Source organism: Osmerus mordax, chromosome 10 (genome assembly GCF_038355195.1).
Source record: "Osmerus mordax isolate fOsmMor3 chromosome 10, fOsmMor3.pri, whole genome shotgun sequence".
NCBI lineage: Eukaryota > Metazoa > Chordata > Actinopteri > Osmeriformes > Osmeridae > Osmerus > Osmerus mordax.
In genome coordinates this window covers 11,792,455-11,816,873 of record NC_090059.1, presented here as the reverse complement: position 1 = coordinate 11,816,873, position 24,419 = coordinate 11,792,455, and the positions used below count along the sequence as shown (strand labels likewise).

At 43.9% G+C, this 24,419-nt stretch overlaps 1 protein-coding gene across 5 annotated transcripts; it reads right to left on the bottom strand.

The window, feature by feature from the left end:
• Window positions 1-1,077: 1,077 nt before the first annotated feature.
• pemt (phosphatidylethanolamine N-methyltransferase) lies at window positions 1,078-24,357 on the bottom strand. 5 transcript variants are annotated; one of them, XR_010877479.1, is made up of 8 exons: window positions 24,103-24,344; window positions 22,090-22,197; window positions 13,099-13,214; window positions 9,502-9,647; window positions 6,580-6,691; window positions 3,648-3,787; window positions 2,697-2,771; window positions 1,599-1,647 (listed from the first exon to the last, which is right to left on the bottom strand). XR_010877479.1 is itself a non-coding variant. In XM_067244468.1 (7 exons), exons 1-7 carry the CDS (start codon window positions 24,184-24,186, stop codon window positions 1,593-1,595), a joined length of 696 nt encoding a protein of 231 aa, XP_067100569.1. In that variant the 5' UTR covers window positions 24,187-24,357; the 3' UTR covers window positions 1,078-1,592. The 5 variants fall into 5 exon arrangements, 4 of the variants coding, with proteins under 4 accessions (XP_067100569.1, XP_067100571.1, XP_067100572.1 ...); XM_067244468.1 differs by lacking the exon at window positions 3,648-3,787 and having other exon boundaries at window positions 1,078-1,647; window positions 24,103-24,357; XM_067244470.1 differs by lacking the exons at window positions 3,648-3,787; window positions 24,103-24,344 and adding an exon at window positions 23,992-24,059 and having other exon boundaries at window positions 1,078-1,647.
• Between the last annotated feature and the right edge of the window lie 62 nt (window positions 24,358-24,419).

The window sequence follows — 24,419 nt, the reverse complement described above, 5'->3', positions numbered from 1 at the left end:
CCCCAAAATGTAAAAAATACCTTCGTATCCCCCTTCTGGTATTTTGCTGTAAATGACAATCTAAACAGGGATAATCGTTCTTATAACATTTATTAATTTAGCGACTTTAATATTAGGCATATGCGTTCTCTTGTGTGGGCAGCCCTGCTGAGAACGCACAAGCTGAGAGAAGCACAGCGTTTGGCTGCAGTGCTGTTGTTACCACGCGCACCAAATGGAGGCGCTCTTGTCTCAACTCTCCGAAGAGATCTTTTGAGAGACGGAGTGCACTGAAAAAGCTCATGTATTACTGGGATTTTTGGTAATGTTTGACTTTAAAGTGTTGACTCATTATTTTATTCAATATTTGTTTGTGGGATGTGTTCCTCTGATATTTTGTGTAGCATTTCTTCCATCTTTAAGTTTCAATATTTACATGGCATCAATGCTCCACCAATGAACTGATCCACCTGAATCATTCATCTATCCCTCGATCCATCAATCCATCCTGTCACCCAGGTAGCAGTGTAATCAGAGCTATTTTGACTTTCTGCAGTGTGTGTGTGTGTGTCATGACGAACTTCTTAGAATATATTCAATGTGGTTCTGCAGAGGCATAATGACCTGATGTCCTCCACCCAAAACAAGACCGGTATGTGTGTGTGTGTTTCAGCGGAGAACCAATTAGTTGGCAATAAACAGCTAAAGAAAAGGAGGGGGAAAACGAACAGGCAGCTGTTCTTTACTTTACACCCCTCAGACCAGTAAAATAAATGGGTTCAGAGAATGAAAGAGAGAACAACAACAAAATCTAGATTTTTTTTTCAATTTTAACAATGTTTAAGTCCTTCCATTCTGAACAGGTGGCCAGGTAGCCTGGTCTACTGCTCCCCCCCTGCTCGGATCAACCCCCAAAATGTTGGATTCATCCAGCTGGGCTAAGGTGAGAATACCCAGATTTTAAGCAGTAACCTTCTGGTTCAACTTGACCTCACAACCCCCTGGTTCTAGACCCGGCTTCCAAGCTATCTTACCTTGGGTGGAGGGGAAACAATACAGGCCAAAGCACCAGAACAAACCAGAGACAGGACATGGAGTAGTTAACAAGATCAGTTGTGTATTCACAGTTTTGGAATGGTGACAACCTGTATAGTTTCCAGGTAAAAATGTCTGGAATGATTGTCCTTGCTTGTACATACAGTGTAAAACCCCTGGCTATGGCTTACATAGCAGGCTAACTATGCCAGTATCAAACTAGGCATGACAGGTTCTGGACAGTCTAAAAGGATCTCCTCTCAAACCTCCCTGTAGCTTGAATTGACAAAAAAAAAGCCTCTTGCTCAAATACACAATTCAATTAGGAAAGAAAATTACAAAAAAATATAAAGAGAAAAAACTATTAGGCAGACAGACATTCATCATCATTACCTAGAATAAGCTAAACATTTTCCCCAAGCACACCCCTCACCCAACCTGCCCTCCCTCCCTCCCTCTCCCCTCTTCCCTGGAAGTCCTCCATGGCGAGGCAGGGGTGGTTTGAGGTTGACCGGTAATCTGGCAGCTCCCTCTCGGGGGTGTGATCCCTGGACAAACACAGACCACTGTCCAGTCCCTCATTTGTGCTTGCAGCACTGGGCTCTCTGCCGATAGATGTTCTCAGTGAATGGTCTGCAAATACAAATGGCACCATAAAACACAAGCTCCCCTGTTCCGTACCAGCCCGTGCCAGGACCTGTGTGTAAGAGTGCTTGTGTACAGTGTGTGTGTGTGTGTATATATGTATGTGTGTGCACTGTGCATGCTGTGTGTATGTGTGTACAGTACACTTTGTGTGTGTGTGTGTGCGCAGATGTCTGCCTTCCTGCCTGATATCCACTGTTGCACGAATGGATGCACACCCCAACACCTCTATCCTTATTTAAACAAGCTCTCATTCTCCGTGCCTGTTTCTCTCCGTACCCTACTGTCTCCATATCAACACCCCCCCCCCCCTTCCCCCTCACACACACACATACAGCCCTAGGCCCAGCAGTCTCGCAGCATTCCAACAATAAATGTAATCTTCCTTCCTGTCACATACGTCATTTATTTGTCTGCCTGCCTTACCTGCTGTTTTGTTGGCTGCATTCCTGTCAGTCTGTCTAGTCTAGCTTATATTCTAACTCTAGAACTACAGCTACATGTGCGCAAACATTCACACACGAGTAGCCATCTAGTTGGTACATGGCTCCAGTTCCATCTCTGACTCCTCTGGTGTGTGTATGTGTGTGTGCATAACGTTTGCATGTGTATGTCTTACTGTTCATCTCCTCGTAACAAAAGAAAAGGTAGAAGGGAGTAATGGAGTGACAGAAAGGACAAAAAAATTGGCATGGGATGGCTGTCACGCACCCTTTCTCTGATGTCACAAACAATATTTATTTCTTTTCTCTGAACCTTCTACTTTCCCTCCTTCAGTCAGTGTCAAACTCATTGAGATGAAAGTTCTTGAGAACAGTTTGAAAGAGATAAAGAGGGTGAGAGAAAGTAAGGGATATTGTACTGTAGAGAGAGACTGGACCATACACTGTACATGAAAATCTTATCAAGTAACCTCATTTGGAAATGCAATGAAATGAAGCAAACAGCTACTGTCAAGCTGACATACAGAGATTGACGGAGAGTAAAATAGATACAGAAATTGAGAGAAAGAGAGAAGGGGAAAGATATACACCTACCCTTCAAAGATGATGGCTACCTGGTATGTGATGGCGACCACAGCAGTCAGGATCACACCCACTGGGCTGGCATTCCTGAAGGAGACACAAAAAATGTTGTACCTATATAAGACACATACACACTTAAACACACACAGGCCTGGTCCTTGCAATTTTGATTCCTTGTCAAGATTTTCTGGACCACCCAGAAGAGCCATGCTGACAAACACATGCCACGCCTTCTACACACGCTGCCCTCATAAGCTTTTTCCTGACCTGGATTTGAGAGTCCTACAGACAACATGCCCGGTAAGATCTGAAAAATAGATGGAAGCCAAATGACTTAACCCTCGTGCTGCCTTCGGGTCACATGACCCAAAGGTTCATAACGAACCATCATTGTGTTTACACAATTTTACCCAATACAAAAACAAATAAAAATAATTTTCTTTTAACCATTCCAATGTGGGGGGTCTGAGACAGCCCGACAGTTAAAAGAAAATGCTTCACTTTGTTTTTGTATGAGGTAAATTTGTCGCAATACGACGGTGGGTCACAATGACTGATGGGTCAGAATGACCCGAAGATAACACAAGGGTTAAGTGTGTTGATACACATCCCGTTGTCCTCTCATTAGGTCAAATGATCTAAGTGGACTAAGTGATGGTGGAAAAGGCATATGAGGGGGGCAAAGTAATGGCTGTCTGGATCCAGTATCCTGCTGACCCCGTTGGTGGCGTAACCAGTCTTGACCTGATTCCTTGATTACTGGGGTGCTAGAGGAAGTTCACACATGCTAGTTTAAATTGCTCTTTTCCTTCTTTTGATTGCTCTATTCTATACTTTCCCTCAGCGTTTTGGATTATCCAAACCTCTTGTTCTGCTTTCAATGTGTGCTCTACTCAGCCTCGTTGGACCCAAGAATGTTCCCAATGGCACAACAGCACCAGCTGCACACACACTCATACACACATTAGACCGGTCTGGACGTGACTCAGCGGCACACGAGGACAGTCCAAAACATTCAGTGTTAATATGGGTTGTTATTCAGTACTATCTGTCTGGCAGATGGAGGGTCCAGTCCTGGAGCCTGCAGGCTTGGCTGGGCTAGACTAGGGGATGGAAGAGACAGACACACACAGAGAGGAGAGAAGGAGAGACTATAATACTAAGACATATCAGAGATACGAGTCCATGCATATTTTAACAGCAGGCTGTTGGTTAGCCTTGGTAGGCAGACACAAGACTGTTAACACTCAAGTCTGGGTCAGTCAGCTCTGAGGGCTCTACTTCGCACTCTTAATGTCGGGTTCTAAATGTAGAGTTTTCAAGAGAGGAATCCAACCACCATGACACTTTCTTTGACTCTGGCACGAACGGGTCCACTCCTTGAGGTGTTGCTTATACACGTTGTGTAAGTAAACTAGCTGGTCTCTCTCTTTCTCTTACACAGAACTGGCTGTGGCCTATCATGAGAAGAGAGGGGACAATGATCTAAGGCTACAGAACATGGCCCGGTTGGGAGCTACTGTTACAGTAGGACAGGTAGAAGTCTGACCTAGATGTATAAAGTATTCAAGCAATAGCTCACGACAGACATTGGTATATGGTTATTATATTCCAGCTAAGGTGGCCAAACAACGCACCTTAGCCATGAAATAATAACCAAATTCCATGGCCTGTCATGGACTATTTATTAAATATCACTTTGTGGAAAACAAAAGATAATAGAGAGCAGTCCAGTATGTCCAGTAGATGACCCGAGTAGGATCAGCAGGGGACAGTAGTGGGTCAGTTACATAACAACAGATTATAAAGTATAGTATTATGCTACAGTGAGTGGATATGCTGATAAGAAAACCTGTACCTATCTGACTGCAGGTACATCAGCTGCTCTTGACTATTAGATAGAGAAGCCCCTGTGTATGTGTGTGTATGTGTGTGTCTGTGTGTGTGTGGGTGTGTGTGGGTGTGTGCCAGTGGTTCTCCTTTGTCTTCATCTCAAAGATATCTAATTAGCCTGGTATATTGGCCATGAGAGCTCAATGGTAATATGATTCCTGCTGCAGTACCCTGGTCTGGGAACAGACAGAGACAGAAGAGAATGACAGAGAGAGAGGGAAAGAGAGCAAATAAGACTGCGAAGGGAGAGAGAGAGACATGGACCGTGTTAAGCCAGAGAGAGGCTGAGAAGTGAGGAGTAAATGACCGGGTAGGTGGGTCCTTATGGGTCACGGTGATCACAACTTATCTGAGGAATATTTCATTCAATTGAATTACAACTGAACCACCCACCTGTGAATACAATAAACACACACAGAAACACACATTAAGAGAAACACAGAGGTTACTACATCCTAACTGAACAGTTTTTCTTCTTTAAAACACACTTAAAACCATCTTGGGAAAAACAAAGAGGTCATTAGCAGCGTCTGCCGCTAGCCCTCCAGTTGTCTGCTCACACATCCCACATGAAGACTAGTGAAGCCAAACACACACTCTGAAACAGCAAGGCCAGAGAGAGGCAACAGACACACACATAGATGTTTACAGAGGTCTCTTGACCCACTTGAGGTTCTTTGTTGCAGGACGATTGCTGTAGTGTAAGAGACCAATTACATCCCGGGACTGAGGGAAGACAAAGAGCAGAAGATGGCGGAAGGCCTTGTTATGGTCTTTAAACCCCCCGCCATCAAGGAAACACTCACGAGTCTGTCCTCTGTTTGGTCATTATGACAGGCTCAGGAGAAAGTAGGTTAATTCATTTCTGGATGGAGGAAGAGGCGGTTAAAAAGGCGGAGCATGTTAGTCCTTCTGTGGGTGTTTGAGTGGCTATGTGCGTCTTTTCCTCAGTGTCGTGTTGACCTGTTGCCCTTCTCTTTCTTACTGACTGACCAGCCAACCAAAACAGTCACACACAAATGTGGGTTAATGACATGCTAACATGGAGGTGGCACATACAGCTGTCCTCAAGAAGAGTGGGTGGCTGGTTGTGTGTATGTGTGTGTGTAGGTGGTTGGTCAGTGAGGGATGACACACACCAGCTCTCTGCTCCATATGGCTTAGTCTGCAGGCCACAGAGACAGCTGGGATAGTGAGAGAAGTCCCTGGAGGACCATAGACAGATCATGATAAAGCATCATGAGCAACCTTAACTGTCCATGAGACCCGAGGCTGTACTCTAGCTCAAACTAAAAGAACTTAGGATGAATATGGTACTGTCTCGACAATCTTCCATTCCAAAACAACACCTGCCTGCCTCTGTTCTGCAGAATGTTGACATTTCAAAGCCCAGTTGGACTGAGTTTCTACCTATGTGGTCTATGTCAGTGGTTTATTGCAACAAAAACATGTATGGGCTTCCATGGCGACACCAGTATTAGAGCCAGATGTGTATGTTTCTGCCTGCTATTTATGCAACACACACACATATTTACACACGTGAGATGTTTGGGTCAGCTTTAACAAAGCCTGATGTGCCTCTTCTTCTTGGGGTCTCTGAAGCAAGGGATTGTAGGCATTGTAGCAGGACAGATTTAGACAACACAGAGAGAGGGATGGTCGGATAGAGAGGGGAGAGAGGGAGAGTTAGAGAAGGAGAGCGAGAGAGGAAGAGAGAGTGAGGCAGAATGGAAGAGAGAGGGAGAGAAAGAAAAAGAGAGAGGGAGAAAAAGGGAGAAAGACAAGTACTAGTGGGGGGCTAATAGTTGGGAGGCGGTAGGCCGTTTTCCTTATCTGTGACTGCCTAGCAACAAGACAGTTGCCGTTGTCATGGAGGCTGTGACAAACACTCATGCACATACAGTTTACGCAAAGATTAAAAGCAAACCTAGGAGCATTCACATTCACATGCAGGTAGACAGGTATGCATGTATGGCACTGGTGGCAACACACACACACTTACATGAGTGCCAGGCCCAGGTAGTTGGCAGTGCTGCCCCAGTACATGGGGTTTTCTGTCACATTGAAGGGAAAGCTGGTAACCTTCTGATCCATCAGGATACCAAAGTAGTCTCCTAAAATAAACACACACATGCAGTCAGTACAGCGGACAAAGACTCTTGCACAGAATATAAGGAACCACCTCATGTCCATCCTTTCCTATGACACACACACACACAAACACAGTTTAATCATGACCCATTTTAGGACAAAGATAAACAGTAGGTAAAAGTGCCCTTCAGAAGTCCTATTCTTCTCTCATAAGCCTTATGTAACTACATAAAACATCATGTTGGGTTTAGTTAGTGAAAATGTTATGCAGGACAAGCTTCTATAAACAAAGTGTCAGCTGCTGTGACCAGTCTTCATAACAATACTGGGCTAACCTACTTTTTGACATGAATGGAAATTCAGAGGGAAATGTATTCGTCTTTAAACAAAGCAAAAAAATACCTGCGTCACAAAAAGGAGAATCAGTTTATGTGAATTGCCAGGCTGGATTTAATGACAAAGTCACTCAGAATTTGGATCAGACATTTGCTCTGCTTTTGTACTGAACACTTCAGCTAGTTGGCCTGTCCTCTTGACCAAGCCCCCTTACTAAACAGCAATCCTTCCTACCAGAATACAAAGGAAAAAGATCCTTTACGCTGCTTTATTCAGGCACCCACAACATCCAGATTCAAAGTCAGAGTGCCTTATGTGAGTGTTTTATTGTTAATAAAAGCTCAGCGAATAGTGACCGTCCCACATGCTCCCTCTCTCCTTCTCCCTATCGTACACATGCAAGCCACAGTACCCGCCACACACACCTCTGAATCCCCCCTTGCCAACAACAAAAAACAAAAACAACAAAATCCTCTGCGAATCCCTTGTCTAAGAAACATCATGAATCTCTATAGGATGTTTTGGAGGCCAGAGACCTGACATCTATTAGAATGATGCTTTGTTGATGGGCCTGATTCTATGTTAAACACTACCCCAGGGCAGTCTTCACAAAAGAAAACACACACACACTCAAAACAGGCCATGACTCGATTGAGGAAGCTGTTTGCAGTTCCATCTTCATTATTCTACATTGTTAACCTGTGTAAGGACACAATAACCATAGTGAAGCAAGTAGGGTGTGTTGCCATAAAAAGGTTGGATGCTGTGTATAAAGGCTGAGATTGTTTACCAGTGTGTATCAATGGACCGCTCCTCACCATAACACATCAAACGCACAGAGGCCTACAGAACATTACCGACTTGGTAGTTGAAGAAGTGAGTGAGGGAGTGGGAGAATGAGGGTTTATCAGGGCATGAGTAGGAGGCAAGTCACTGTGAGAACCAGTAGGTGAGAATTCAAATTGTCATCATTTTTATGACGATGCTTGAGTGGTGTATTCTCTTTATTCCTCATCCTCGGAGACTAATCACTGGAAGAGCACACAGAGAATGAAACCAACACAGATTGTTGCTCTGGTAGAAAGATAGAAGCATCAGAAGCAGTTTCCCCCCACCACCCCCACCACCCCCATCCTCCTTCCGACTACCAAACACAATGACCCTCTCAAAGCTCCACCATGGCCTTCATAAAGCACCAGGAGTTGTGGATGTTATCTGTTGAATAAGTTACTGTAACCACCCACAACGCAATCTCTACAAATGCACACAAACAAACACACTCAAAACAGGACAGGAAGGAATAGATTGAGGAAGTTCTTCTACACCATTAACCTGCACCAGGTCACACGGTAAAGCATGTGGTGTGCATGTGTGCACGGTACTGGATGGGACCTGTGTGTGTTTGCATAGCAATGTCTTCCTGTGGATGGGACCATGAGCATGTGTGGGTGTGATGAGGAACACATACAACTCAGGTCAAGGTGCTCCTGTTCTGTCTCTAGAAAGAGGACACTGAGCAACAACGTTAACATGCACTAAGAACCAGGTCTGTAGGTTATGGGGGTTTATATCCGGTTGGTGTACGTCAGTGTGAAAGAGGTTTGCCGTAATAGTTACTCACTCATAACACAAACATCTCCCTCTCTTCATCTCTCTTTCTCCCCCTCTCTCTTAATCTCTCTTGGTACACTGTGACCCCTTGTCTCTCTTCCAGTTGTCAGGTCAGAGTTCAGCAGGGTGGAGAGAAGGGAAAGGTAGAAGAAGGAGAGGGAGGGGAGGGAGAGGAGGAAAGAAGGAAAAGAGGGGAATGGAGAACATGGGTTGGAAAGGGGAAGGAAGGGTTTATCAAATTAAAGAGTGAGAGACTAGATCATATGAGGACTAGAAGGTTTGAATGATAATGGGAATTCTGTGAGGATGTTTGAGAGTAGTGTGTTTTCATTACCCGTCATCCTCATAGACTAATCACTGTAAAAGCAGTCACACTGGGGAGAATTAAACCAACGCACAATATTTCAGATTGTGGAAATTAGATTTTTGTCTTGATTAATTGTGTGTGACTACATGCATCATTTGCTGATGTTTTACACCACAGTGTAATTACATTTAGTCATTTAGCAGACGCTCTTATCCAGAGCGACTTACAATTACAAACCTACTGTGTAATAGAGGACTTAACAACACAAATAACTTATGCAATAAGTTATACTTATTATGATGAGCAACAGCCTTTAATTTCACACAGCAATAATATAGTCACCACCACTACTCCGAGCACCACTGCACTCTTTCACATAGTTGTGGTAAGGTTCTATTATATTGATGCTTATATACAGTACATATTACTTTATTACTTATTTATGTAATTAGACTGTAACAACAACACTAATGTACTGTACAATGTTACCCAGTGTTTTGATCTGTGATGTGATGACATTATGTTTTTGTTCTTTACTCTTTGTGTGTGTTTCTTTTTGTGTTTGAGTGCGACACTCACCAAGGAAGGTTCCGGTAAACCCCAGTGCCAGGAAACTGGTCACCACCAGGACAGACCCCAGCACCATGAGAGCTGCCCCCAGGTAGAAGACCTCCTGGCTGGACAACATCTCCCACCTCACTTGGGCCCTCATCGCCACTGTAATACTTGAGAGGAGAGGAGGTTCATTGGATTATACATGTTTCTGAGGAGAGACTGAGGCAGTTCAATCTGTTGAATACATGCATGTGAGACCAAATTCTGACCCAGTTCTCGCTGGTTAAGATATTGATTACATCACACCAACCCATCTGACCCAACCCCAGTAAGAACATCCTTTATGATGGCTAAGTGTCATTTTAAATGGTATGTTAGGGTCCTTTTGATCTGCTTTTCTCTCAGAAACCTTAATATTATTGCAAGAATTAAAGATAATCTGCACCAGTATTATGAGGTTTGATCTTCCTAGATGACTGGTGCCGCAGTAGTTTGATCACTGTATTATATTTTTTTATTACCAACCATCACATTCATAGAAAGAACTTGCTATAGGGTAGATGGGCCTAGGGAGATGTTGCTATGGAAACACTCGGCCAATCAAACAGCAGGGACTAGGCTACTCACTGAGAGGCACATAACAAGTCAAGAGTCTCACATGTAAATGACTGTAATGGACAGTAAATTACTTCTTACTGAGTTTAATGCTGCCAATCTTTGATCAATATGTTCTGTTATTAGGCTACTCAAAGTAAGACCATAATTATTGTCCATTAAAAACAATGCTTTCAATAAAATTAAATAAAAACTGTAAAATGTACTGTTACAGTCAAGACACAGACCGATCCAATCAGATTGACAAGTACACTTTATTTAAAAGAGTACCTTCTGTAATTAACTTTGATTCGATCACTTAAAAACATTTTCATCGACCCCCACCGCTAAACCAGACAGGTCCTTTTAAGTTCCACCACAATCTTGTTAGAGAAATTTAATACCTTTGGGTCTAGGATGACTTATTGCAACAGAGGCAAAATAGTGAGGCTACGTATAATTGAATCATAGAATTGGCTGATGAAGTAATGCAGGCCAGTGTTTAAGGCTAAAGTCATCATGGTCTCCACAACCACTCAAGAACATCACACAATAGTCACTTAAAAGGCAGAACTAAAACATGATTTAGACAGGAAGCCTGGTGCTCTCACCGGCATTCAGCGTGAGGTGTGTACTGAAGCAAGGATGCCATACTCGTACACAGGAACCGGTAATCTGTCTTTTACGAAAATAAACGATTGGATTTTATCCTATTCAGGTGTTTGTCCTTTTCATCTGCAAGGCCATGTACAGTACCAGACTTACAGTGGTGTAGTGATTCAGCTGTAGCACCACAGGAGAAAGTAGGAGAATTGTTGGAGGAAATTTGGGTTAGCAGGCCATATTAGACCTGCTGGTCTCCTTTCTGTGATGTGGTTCCTGTTGTTGCATCAGACAAGAAAGCGACTGCCACTGGGCTCCACGGTGGCCTGGAGGGCACAAACAGCCTCTGTCCTACAGAGTTCAGGATTGGAGATTGGAAAGCAGGGGGAGTGGGGCTGTGCAGAAGCAGCGAGTTGTCATTTTCAGTGAACCTTTTGGACATAAGGTCACGTTTTACCTTAAACTTAAAATTCAATCTGGAGGGAATTATATTGGCCATAGTGGAGAGGATTTTGAATGCACTCTGTGGCCAGGAATTGAACAGGCAACCTTCTGATTAATGGCCCGACTCCCTAACCGCTCAGCCATCTGACCCCCCTGACAGACACCAGCTTTACAGACACCAGCTCACACACAAGCAAATAAGAACAGCACACACACACAAATAAATACTCATAGATACAAAGCACAGATGCTAACTTCATTAGTTGTAGATTTTCATCTCAACTGAGCAGGCTGGAGGGAACAGGGGAATCGATAAAGTTAATTTACAAATTTAGGCTCTGATGAATTTCAACTTGGTTACTCAGAAGAGGGAGAGAATGGCATAGTATTTATATTTAAAGAGATTAGGAGACAGTCATGTGTGTGTGCCTGTCTCTTTCTGTCCCTCTCCCTTCCTGTATGTGTGTGTGTAAAGAAAGGGAGAGACAGAAATAGATAAAAGAGACAGGAGAAAGATTCTACAGGCGAACAAAACAAATTCACACAAACCAGATCCACACCAAGGAAATTCCCACCTCAACCCATAACAGATAGTCCACTACATAACAATCTCATGTGACATCTACAGTCAAACACTGTACATTCCAAACACAAACTGCAGCTCGCAGGCCTTGGAACTATAAGACACCAAAGCCTGAAGATATCAATGACAATGTACACTGAGAAAGTGTCTGCAAAATAAATACACTACTTGTGTGTAAGGCAGAGTTTCTGGGTACATGTACAGCTTGTGTCTCTTTAAGGTCAAGAGGTCATACAGCGAGGCCCCCTCTGAGCAGAATATAGCATGCAGTCCAGACAGTGGGGAGACAGTGAGGAAAATCATGTACAAATAAGGCTTATGTGATTAACGACCACTTCACCTGCTGAACGTTCTAGTGTATCAGTGTACTGACCACTGAAGACCCGTTAAGGAAGCGATTCTGTGCATTCTATGTTTGTACATGTCCAGATACTGTATTTAAGCAGTCTTGTAAGAGAGAGTCTTCACTCATGCTAGCCACTCTGTTGTGGATTGGTGGCATGATCCGACATCGAGCTAATAAAACCGAGTCAACCCTTTTATAATTGTCGTGACTCCTTCCGGCCTGCCTTCAACAGAATTTACATCTTATCATTATGTTCAAAGTTAAGATGGTCATGAGATATCTTCCTCTACTGTACCTTGATTATGTATTGTTACCCCTGTGTGGATAACCCTAGCAAGATTCTCTAAGACTACAACGGGACCTTTAAAGTAGGCTATTGGAGGTTTGCTACTGGACAAACACACACACACACACGCGTGCACACATTCAAAGACGTGCACGCATGGATACACACAGGTGAGCATGAGTGGTGGTGAGAGCAGCTCAGTGGCTGCTGGTGCCATAGCAACAGTGACATATGTAATGAACGAGGGAGTGTGTGGGAGACAGAAGGGGAAAAGATGAGGAACAGGAAGTAGGGTAGGAGGAGAACTGGGGATGTCATAGTGTCACAGTACACACAAACACACCCTCGCGCACACACATGGACACGGTCATAAGGTGTTTATAAGAAGTTAGGATAACTTGACTGACATTAAGCATCTGAGGAATGAGCATGTGGACGGCAGGTTAGGGAACGTTCCTACGGACAATGACACCTTTAAAATAATTAAAGATGACTTGTCCGGCAGTATGTCTCCCTTATGAATCATATCAGCTTGACCTAATAAGGGTAAACATACTGGATTTGGTTGGTTTGTGTGCATGTGAGAGGAACAGAGAGAAAGAGACGGTTTGTTACAGAAGAAGGTAAAGATGTCATTAGAGAGGGAGATAGGTGCTAATGAGGTAGGTGTAGATGTCGTTTGAGAGGACCGGTGAGAGAGAGATGAGAGAGACAAATGGAGAGAGGCTTTGAAGGTAGAGAAGGAGAGGGAGTGTCCAGGGATACCTGTGGCTGCGGTAGACATTTAGCAGTAGGATGAGGAAGCCTAAGCAGTAGCAGGCCAGGTAAGGACCTCCAAGCAACCTGGTCAGACCCCTGGTCCTGTGCTCCCAGCGCGCCATCTGCACACACACACACACACATACACACAAACCCACACAGACACACAACACATACATTATATTAGATATAGTGGCGTAAGACCTCAGATATGTCCAGAACAGGTGGTGTGTACAGCACATTGATTTGGAAGTATCAAATATAAGTGGCCGAACCATACATACAGTATGGCATTCAATGTTTGGTTATTGTATACCCTCTGTGAACAACACATTTCATGTTATACATGAATCCATGCTGTTTGGACCAAAAGGACTATTATCCCCTCGTTGGTGCTTTTAGGAGCACCAACCCCTCTTTCTTGCTAGTGTCCTTTCTCTTTAACTTGTCTCTTCATTCACACATACAGATCTAATTATTTTCAGCATCTCTTTCTCTTACCACAGCTTCATAGGTGAGCTGTAATTGACAGGACAAAAGGAGAGGTACTCTCATGTCTTATATAACCTTGCTTTCTATTCTCGCTCCCTCTTTCTACCACATAACACCATGTCATTAGGTTCATAAACTGTAGCTACATGGGCTCTGCTGACAGAGCTACAGCAGGCAGAATAACAGGTCTGTGGTGGAGGCAGAAATCACATTACATGCTGCAGACGATACTTGGGACTGGGAGGAGTGTGGGGGAACAGAAAGCCTTGTGGTCGAGGCACTTGACTGACATGAGTGTAGGGATATGGCAGCAGCCTCATCACAGCATTTATACATGTGTGCACGTGTTACTTGGAGAACTAACATGGATAGATGGGCTTCTACATGGCCATCAAGTTTTGAGGAGAAAAGCAAGATGAACATTTTGTCCATGCCCATGTTTTGAAGGATATTTCTACTGAAAGGCACTATCACTTTCTCAATGTATTCAGGTCATCCCACATTTCTGGTGTGTGCATCCATCTGGGTGGGGCATCTAAACTTCTATAACATTTCACATTTCCATTGCAAAATGAACTACTTGACAGGTTTTGTAACAACTGTCGGTACATAGGCTTTTGTTCTGCATGGAGACAAAGTAGGACAAACGAAAGCAGGATTCTAAGTCTTTATGATCTTACGTAACACATTTAGAAATACACATGCTGCTTGGCAGCTCACTCAGTGGACTAGGGGTAGATGGCACCTGGGCATTTTGTTCTTACATCCTCTGTACTACACAGCAGTCACCAGAGCCCTAACTTGTTCAGTCCTCTGGCCGTCAAGCAGGGTCTTAGGTAACAGTTCACTCCAGACTCCTTGTCCAACCTCTTAGTACTTGAAGTCTAGGCTATTCCTGACAAAGACAGGAAAGGAGTGAAGTGGAGAGGAAAGGAGATCAGCGTAAAGGAGAGCAGAGTAGAGTAGAGCAGAGTAGATGGAAGCAACAACGTAGAGTACAGCAGAGTAGAGATGAGTAAAGCAGAGTATGGGAAATGGAAGTAAAGGAAAGGAGATGTAAGTAGAGTAGAGTATAGTATAGTGGAGTCTGGTACTGGGTGTCTCAGTGGGTATCAGACCCAGTCTGGTCCGGTGGCTCCCCTGGGCAGTGTCTCCGGCAGGAGGCCCAGCTCTGCTCTAATCACCATTCCCAGGATTAATGCACAGCAGTGCTCTGTCCCTGGAGCCAGACCCGGGCAGCCGAGAGGAAGGACAGGAGAACAGTACATGCCCTGACCACATGATGCACCACGCCTGCTAATCACTCTTCCCTAGGCAGGGCCGCTGCTGCATGGTTAACCCTTCATGGTGGGAAACTTGGCAGCACATCTGACAAAGATCCATGGATTTCTACACAGGGTTTCTCACATCCTAAGCCTGTCACAGACCACATGAACGAATCAGTGTACTTATATTAGAGTCACACCCAACCGTGTCAAGTTACAGCTCGTCTTTGACAGGGTCAACAACCTCTCACAACAAGGACTTTCCTATGCTCTATGCATGTTCTTCTGTGGCCTCCAGACACCCATCATCTCCATCACGCGCCAACCTTCTGATCCTTTAGCCTTCTGCATTTACTGTAGTCCAGCAGCGCTATGCTGGGCGCAGAGGGTTTATAGTACATTTCTTACATGTAAGCGCTACTGGGCAAAAGCTGCAGAATAAGGTCATTATACATGATACTACTGTAGTGTTACTGGGAGACAAGTAATGTGAGAAAAGAAGAGAGAGGGAGGAAGAAAGAGATTTACTGTGTGTAGAGAAAGATAAAACTGCTATTCACTGAGACTTCTCTAGTTTGTTTGGGCCCACGACTGGACCACCATTTATCAGCTCCACAGTAGAGGACAACAGAGGAGTATACAAACCTTCTCTGGAACCAAAAGAACTAAAACAACTATAGTCTACTGGATTTCCATTGCAACCCAGAAGGCAAAACACACTCTCTCACACACAAACAAGAAGCACACACCATATATACACAGATTTACTTTGCGTAGACGTGCTAATCATGGCAGGGCTTAACAGGTAGTCTGAATTTGGAGGAGAACAATAATTCCATCTGTAACCATGACAACAGATCCCACCGACAGATTCAAAGATTTGATGGATTAATCTGTAACCATGACAAGATATATCAAAAGAGACTGACAGCAGATCGATTCAGGCAGAGATATTATTAGGTGGACCCAGATTGTATTAGTACAAGATCTCATTCGCCCGAGGAACTGGGAGCTTTAATGCCCCTCATAATATTCTTCCTCCTGCCTAGGTCCTTACTGAAGCTGTTGATGCCTGTGGGTGTTCCTAGCAGTGCTAAAACAAGTACCTGGTTAGAGTGCAGAACTTTATTAGCAGCACAGCAAACTCTCAACAACAAGTAATACATCCCAACAAATCTAAAACCGAAACCAAGCTGACCATTAGAGAGTCAAAGAACGCCCCTGCCCTTGAGAAAACTCCTGGATGTTTGAATCAAATATATTATTTGTGTGGCCTACTCCTGGCCTAAGCCCCTCCCATCTCTTTGAGAGACAGGAGAGGGTTATGTATGCACTTAAATGGGTCGCAGCCTAGTCAACATCACAGAGAGGGGCGACACTGGCACAGAGATGTAGGTCAGACAGAAGGATATGGGGAACTATGATATGCATGCCAAAACAAGTGGTCACAGTACCGTTCGTTTTCAACGTCACAGATGTCATATACGACAGCAGATTGAGTTTCTGTGAATAGTCACACCAATTATCATGACAATTGTTAAGTAAAGATAGTACATTTACTCTGTAAACTCAACTCAATTTCTGTAATTGCACGAAGACAGGCCCACACATACATAAAAAACACTCATACTCTCTCTCTCGCACTCGCACACACACACTGCTGTCATATTTATCCATAGGAATGCTCCCATCTCACTCCAAACCCCGCAATTTCTCTGACGCAGATTACAGTGGGATAATAATGACCCTAAAAAGAACCCTAATTAAGAGTTGGAGCAGGAAGACAGAAATGAGAGCCCCCACATGTAGCACCCTGTGTGTGCGTCATGCACACACAGACATCACAAGACTTCATAAACAAAGATGTTAATTATTATCTCCACCAGCATCAGGAGTTGAGTTTGAACCCCACAAAACTCTGAGATGTTATCAACTGAGGTGAGACAATTACTGTTACATAGAACAGAAAAACACACAGAGACACTACTACAAAAGGTGACCCCTGCCTTGGAGCTCTGGCTCAAACATGGACAGCAGCCCGTGATGACGAACAACAATGTTCTTCCAAGGAGCTCAAATAATTGAGAGGACATGTTGCCTTCAATGCTGCCTAATGCTTTTATTCCATTTTTTTCTCTCTCTTTTCATGCTTCCTCTCTAGGGGAAATAGTCCTAGTAGTTTTCTTTGTCAGTCCCTACTCCCTGACATTGTGTTCAGCCACCCTCTCTTTCATCCTATGCCTACTCCCTAAATTTCAATAACATGTATGTTCCCCTATTTCTGTATCTCTTCACTCTCTCCCTTTATCTCTCTCTCATGTCGAATTTCAATTCAAATCCATTACCTCTCAACCATCCTACATCATTTTCGAACCACAAGCTCCCATGTATCTCCCCACTCTTCCTCCACTGTATTTCTCTCTCCCTACATCTCTTCTCACTGACTCATACCTGCCTGCAGCTGGGGCTGGGCCAATCAGGACCCCGCAGTAGCATGCAGGCAGACAACAGGACACCCGAGCGGAGGGGGTCCTTGTGTAACACCACCCTGCCTCTGGATTGGCCTGTTTGTGTGGCACCTTGACCAACCCAGTGCAAGTTATTTCTGTCTTCAATCCCTGCTTCATATTCCTACCACTTTAAGAGTCCTGGAGTCTAATTAAGCTCTGAGCACCTGGCAGAACTTGAAAAAGAAACAAAATCAGGATAGAGAGAGAGAGAGAGAGAGAGAGAGAGAGAGAGAGAGAGAGAGAGAGAGAGAGAGAGAGAGAAAGAGAGACATTCTGATCAAGTATCCAGGCACCTGCACAAACCCACGTGCAAACCTGCCAACAGCCTGTGCATAATTATGCCTTATATAAAAAAAAAAATCACAGCAGAATTCAGGAAACAATGTCTGTTACCTTGGCAACACATAAAGAGGACCAAAACGGAGAAAAATAAGCTGCCACTTTATGTTCATGGCTTATGTATCCTGAGTGCCCACACCTAATGTAGAGCAGACAAGCTTACAGTACATATTTCCCCATTACCTTCAGAGGCTAATGAATACGCTTAAAATATCTGCACTCTCTACTCCTTCAAAAGGGCAGGTGTCATACTGAAGAATGCTACATTTACTGTTCTCCTATTTGAAAGCTCACTGGAAACCTTTTAGCAGAGGGAATAGAACAGAAGAGAACAGATTCTCTGTATGAATAGATTGTAGTATTGCAGTGGTACTAGCCAGCTGGAGTAGCACAGTATTTAGTTATGGGTGACTCCCTAATCTGTTACTAAGGCTGCTAATGGATCAACCACTATAAAACAATAATACTTATATCACAGGTAGTCTTCCATTCACTGCGTGTGGTGAAATTCATCTGTAGCTGTCAATATTGTTTAGGTGTTGTTGTAATACCTCTTTGTTGCAACAGATAACGTGTTACAATGAAAGAAGATGATAATAGGAGTATGGGTCTTGTGTAACCACACACATTTTCTGAGCGGTGATCATTATAGTCATCACAGTTGTGAGCTGTTATCATTATAGTTAGCACCATGAAAACAGGAACAGATGCTCTGTTTCTACTTTGTCTGACTGCTAATGTTGCAAGTGTCACATGTTGCCTGCCATGCTGGACAACAACCCAACCTGTAGATTGTTATAGATGTGCATTTGAAAGTTACTGATTGGGACATGGGCTGGGACCAGCTCAAGCCTGACCAGGGGCCCGTTCTCCGTACGTCGCTAACTCAGTTAGCTGGATTTGATTGTTGACGATTTGTCATTATCTTGGATTGTTCGGTTCTTCGAAGCTGGACTTGCTGTCATAGCAACAGGTCCGTAAGCTTAAACCTGCTCGGGAGCAGTTTATTTTATGTAAACACGATTAGATTGAGGCTTTACAAGCAGAGGTGATACAGGAAGTCTGTCACAGACATGTCTTTTCCGTTTTTACTACAGGAACCTGTTGCAGAAGGTGCAAGAATAATTAGCAGAATTTAACATGAAACCGAATTAATTGCTCATTGCGTGAGGCTCCTTAAGCACAGCGCGATATGCTAGCCTATACTTTTTGAGAGGATAGCCTATCGTTTTTTTGTGAGGGTGTCATTTACATAATACATTTGTTGAAACCACATCATATGACATTAAAGATGATAAATGAAAATATGAAAGTATGAAAATAAAAAAAACATAGGCCTATAGCTTACTGTAATAAGCGATAAAACGCATCACTCCTCTACATTTAATTTGGTCTGATAGTCCCAAACACAACAGGGGAGAGAGATAGTTCCAAACACAACAGGGGAGAGATAGTCCCAAACACAACAGGGGAGAGAGATAGTCCCAAACACAACAGGGGAGAGATAGTCCCAAACACAACAGGGGAGAGAGATAGTCCCAAACACAACAGGGGAGAGAGATAGTCCCAAACACAACAGGGGAGAGATAGTCCCAAACACAGAAAGCGAACCAGAGAAAAGGAGGAGATGGAGAGAGTGAGAAAGGAGGACTTTCTGGGTGTCGTGAGAACACACAAGAGAGACCTCGAGAAAGAGAGATGGCCTCTTTTTCATTCACTTACGTCTATTGTACTGTATGGTTCAAGCCCCAGACACACACATACACATGTGCTGTCGCCAGTGAGAGGAAGTGACGTTGTGAGTAATGTAATTAGCTGTCATGGCAGCTAAATGACAGGCTTTCCTCAGGTAGGTGATGTTGTTAGAAGTTTGCAATCATATCGTATGGAGAACAATACGAAAATCAACCACAGCCTACGTTAGCTAGCAATAAGTGGGACGTTCAGCATATCCTTTTGTCTCCTGCCTCAAGAACACACCTCTTGGTGTTTTTGTTTCTGGAGGGAACAATTTGTGCTGATCATTATTTTAGGAGCACCAATGTGCCAGTGCTGTACACTCCACCTTCACAGCATGAACCCGGGGTTACCTTTTCCCAGGCTGTCTGCCAGCTTCACACACATTACATTCACGCTGTGCTCACACACACACGTCTCCCTCTCTCTCTCTCATCTCACACGTCCCAGTCCCTCTCCCTCTTTCTCTCTCTCCTTCTCCTTCTCTCTCTCTTTCTCTCTCTCCCTCTTTCTCTCTCTCTCCCTCTCTCTCTTTCTCTCTCTCTCTCCCTCTTTCTCTCTCTGTCTCTCTCTCTCTCTCTACCTCTCTCTCCCTCTCTCTCTCTCTACCTCTCTCTCTCTACCTCTCTCTCTCTCTCACTCTACCTCTCTCTACCTCTCTCCCTCTCTCTCTCATATACACAAATGCAACATGATCCTGGGGTTACCTTCTCCCAGGCTGTGTCTGCCAGCGTCACACACATTACATTCACGCCGTGCTCACACACACACAACTCTCTCTCTCACAGACACACGCCCACTCACATTCACACACACACTGTATACACACATACAGAGCCAGATGCCTGAGGGATGCCTGAATGATACACCGAGTACCATTATGTTACCGCAGAAACCAGGTGTATTACAGAACAGTACATACAGAATCCTGTATTACAACACAAGACAGCAGACACCCAGTACATCACGGCCTTCAATACTGTGAAATGTATCCATTATACGCACGTGTACTAATTTTATCTCTGTGTTAGACAGCTTCGGGTGGTATTATTTGAAAGTGTGACATTTTAGACAACTTTTGTATTTTGGTAAGCTTAATGACTGTGAGCTAGGCATCCTTCTCTCGTCCTTTACATAGTCCTCTCTCTGTAGCAGGGAGGATTATAGCGTGAGAGTCCACATTTTGCCAGTCAGCCAAAGAGTGGGAGCCGTCCATCCAGGAAATGGTGGGGGCCATGGTCAATCTGGGTGTATTTGCTGAGTGTGTTGGGATAGGGACATACGTGTGACATATGGTGCACATGGAGAGGGTTGGCGTCAGAGGGTCAGCCGAGCCCTACGGGCCATCAGGCAAACACACAGGCCCCCCGTGGTAGTGTGGGCAGAGGGGTTATGGAAACCTGGTTTCTCTATATTTGTCTCGGTCTCTCACACACGGATGTACACACGAGTGCACTCACACAGTCACGAGCGCGCAAACACACAGTTATGGTAAGTGGGATCTCTCCTTTTCTCTCTGTCTCTCTCTCTCTCTCTTAGCTCACCCTCTCTCTGAACCAGTTACCATTTAAGAAACTTTCCAGCTTTGTTCAAAATAAGCAAAGGGGATATCAGTCCACAGAGAAATGACTTATGGAAGGAAGGCACAGTCGAAGCTAGGTGGATAAATGAGGGGTCAATACTGTTAGCAGCACTTTGCCAATCAGCACAGCCAACTCTGATGAAAAATAATTCCATCCACGGGCCCCATCTTATTTACAGATAATAGGGTGGAGATCTTCTCTCTGGCACACAAAAACATGGATGCTGCCTCTACTCACACCGTATATCTTGGGGGGCCATAATGTCCGGTGCTATTAGATAAATGAGGGGCCGCTTGAGTTCCTGTATATCAATGCTGAGTCATGTACAGGTGTCCAGGAGGTGGGCAGTGATGTGAAATAAGGCCTCCGTTTGTGAGGGAGAGTGCATGCTCTCTGAATCATACAAACAGGGGTCTCTGGAAATGGCTTTCAAAGTATATAAAATCACAGAAAAGTAGATTGCTGCAAATGCTGCCTGTTTAAAAACCAAAGTCATTTTCACTGCAACAGGTTTTACAGATAGACAGGCATAGACACACACACACACACACACACACACCCACACACTGAAGGCTGTTGACATGGGGGACATTAAAAGTTGCACCTCTTCACTTCCTTCGCAGCCAAAAACTCTCCAGATCTAATCCATTCATTATCATTTGACATAAACACAGTTGACGACTTGTCCTGCTCCCGTACCTTTACTCCACTGTCTGTTTATAAACACGAGAGCTTCTGTGGTAGGCTAAGGGAACAACCAGATACCATTTTTCTTTTCTCATGTCATCCTTCTTTCTGCTCCACTCTCTTTCTCTCTATGACCAGTCATGGTTGTGTTCTAAGTTATGAAAGAAGTGAGAGCAGTTCAATTCCATAAAGGAACGTAAATTGGCAACCGTTTTATCACTGAGAAACACCTGTTAGGGTATTGTTTCCGCCATGAACCTTTCTGTAAGTGTATCAAGTAAGTGTACCATCTATTTTCATTGCTGTACTCATATAAAAAGTGCATCGTAAAGGAATAATCTATAAAGAGACCAAGCGTGTTCTTGTTGGTTGGCCCACACTCACCACATTCCAAAAGAAAGGGTTGAAGAGGATAGCGATGACGGCCACACAGAACCTGGGATCAGACACATCCACGAGCCCCAGAACCTTGTCCATGACTGGCAGGTCCACCTGGAAGAGAGGGGGAGATGGGGCAGGGGGGGAGGAGATGGGGCAGTGGGGGGGGGGGGGGAGATGGGGTGGGAAGGAGATCGGGAGGTTCCCGTTTCAATCTTATTTGACTCCATGAGGACAGTTGGTTTGGGAGAAAGTTCAAATACACTCTTCCACTGTCACACAACATGGACATGAAACAGTTCATAGATTTCAAAGCGTTGGCTACCTGCAAAGCTTCCACTGATTTCGTGATGGCTTCCCTGCGGGGTATTTGTTATGCTGACAGTCATACACACCAAGCTGAGTTATTATTACACAGTACAACCTGTAGTTTAAACAGAGGACAGTAGCACTATACATAGCTTACTTAGGTTTCCCCAACAAGGCCCCTTTCTCACTATACCACGATACTGTACATGTTGCTTTTAGGTATGTTCCAATTATGGAATGCCACACTTCTGATGACCAACAGAGGGAGAGAGAAAAAGAGAGTTACAGAGAGAAGAACTCAGGGAGTCAGGTGGCTGAGCGGTTAGGGAATCGGGTTAGTAATCTGAAGGTTACCAGTTTGATTCCTGGCCGGGCCAAATGATGTTGTGTAATTGGGCAAGGCACTTCATTTCATTTAGCAGACGCTTTTATCCAAAGCGACTTCCAAGAGAGAGCTTTACAAAGTGCATAGGTCACTGATCATAACAACAAGATCTTCACCTTCACCCTACATACCTCGGGGGAATGTCCCTGTACTTACTAAGTCGATCTGGATAAGAGCGCCTGCTAAATCACTAAAAATGTGCTCTATTGCAAAATAGCACTAACTGAAAATAGGAGCTGTTCACGTGTGTATTACCGCACACACTCCTGTATGTTTGTATGTTAGGCTATTAAAGGACTATTGAGAGTGCAGTACAGTAGCCTACTTGCTACAAACACCTTTGTTGAAACACAACAAGCTAAATAACAAGTGATCCAACAGAGCGCAATCATTTCCTCTCCAAGCACCGCTATTAATACGACTTCACAGACACCCACACACACATGGGCTACCTGAATATGACTGAATCTGTCCACTTCACTTTTTGCTAAACTTTCATTTATATATTGTTTATTTTTTTTTACTTTTTCTGCCGTCGGAATACATTGCTTAGTTTACGTAACAGTTAAGAAGTTATTCAGTTACTGACTCCCACACAGTTCAACAGCCGTAAGAGCATGTTGCTGTCTAAAAGTATGGACCTACTTATCACAGTGGGTGCAGATCTTAAATGACCACAGGCACATTCAAAGCAACATAGTATGCTCTCTGGTTTATGGGGTTGAATGCAAGTTTCTCCACATACTAATTTTAATATTATGTACTTGTAAGCTATATTAAACAACGGAAGTGTGCTGTAATGTGACTGCTATAGAAACGGTGGTTTTTATGGGGATATATATGGCTTTGGGTGGCTATAATGACATTCCAAAACAAAACCAAGAAGCACATCAATATAAGACTACTAAAGCATATTTTAGTAGACTAGTGGTTTTAAACCTATTTACAGGCTACACAATTGATCAGTCCGCATCATGGAGACAATGGTGTATTACGCATGTTACATTACATTATTATAATGTAATGTAACATGCGTAATACACCAATTTTGGCTGCATCGTCGATAATGCACGTGCTTCGCAAAGCAGCCAAAATAGCCCTCATAATGAAGCTAGCGACTAAAGATTATATTGTGGGATTAAAATCGACACGAGTACATTCCCGTAAAACAAATGTAATATCTGCGATGACAAGACTGTTTAAAAATACGTAACTAGATAATAAATGATAGGCTGTGCACATTTTGAAGTTGCATTGCCACGTGATCAGCGTTCTTGTCAAACACCACCCATGAACGCCACTGTATTGCTCTGTAGTGTAGGTACCTTGCTGTAATCCACGTTATTAAACCCTCCACAACAATCCAGCACGGGAGGAGTCGCGACCACGGTAGCACCGTTCATACACATAAACAAACAACCGAAAGGAACGCGGACGCTTTATCGAGAGCGCGTTTCACAATCTACGGTTTACATAACTCTCTGTGAAAGTGTTTTAGATTGAAATTGACTCGATATATGGATTGAGATTAGGCTACAAGACAGAACTGCTGGACACAAGACACACTTCTGACCCTGTCGCGCGGTGCTTTCTGGGTATGGTGGTTCAAAGTTCAATTTCAGTACCAGAATAAGGAACGTGT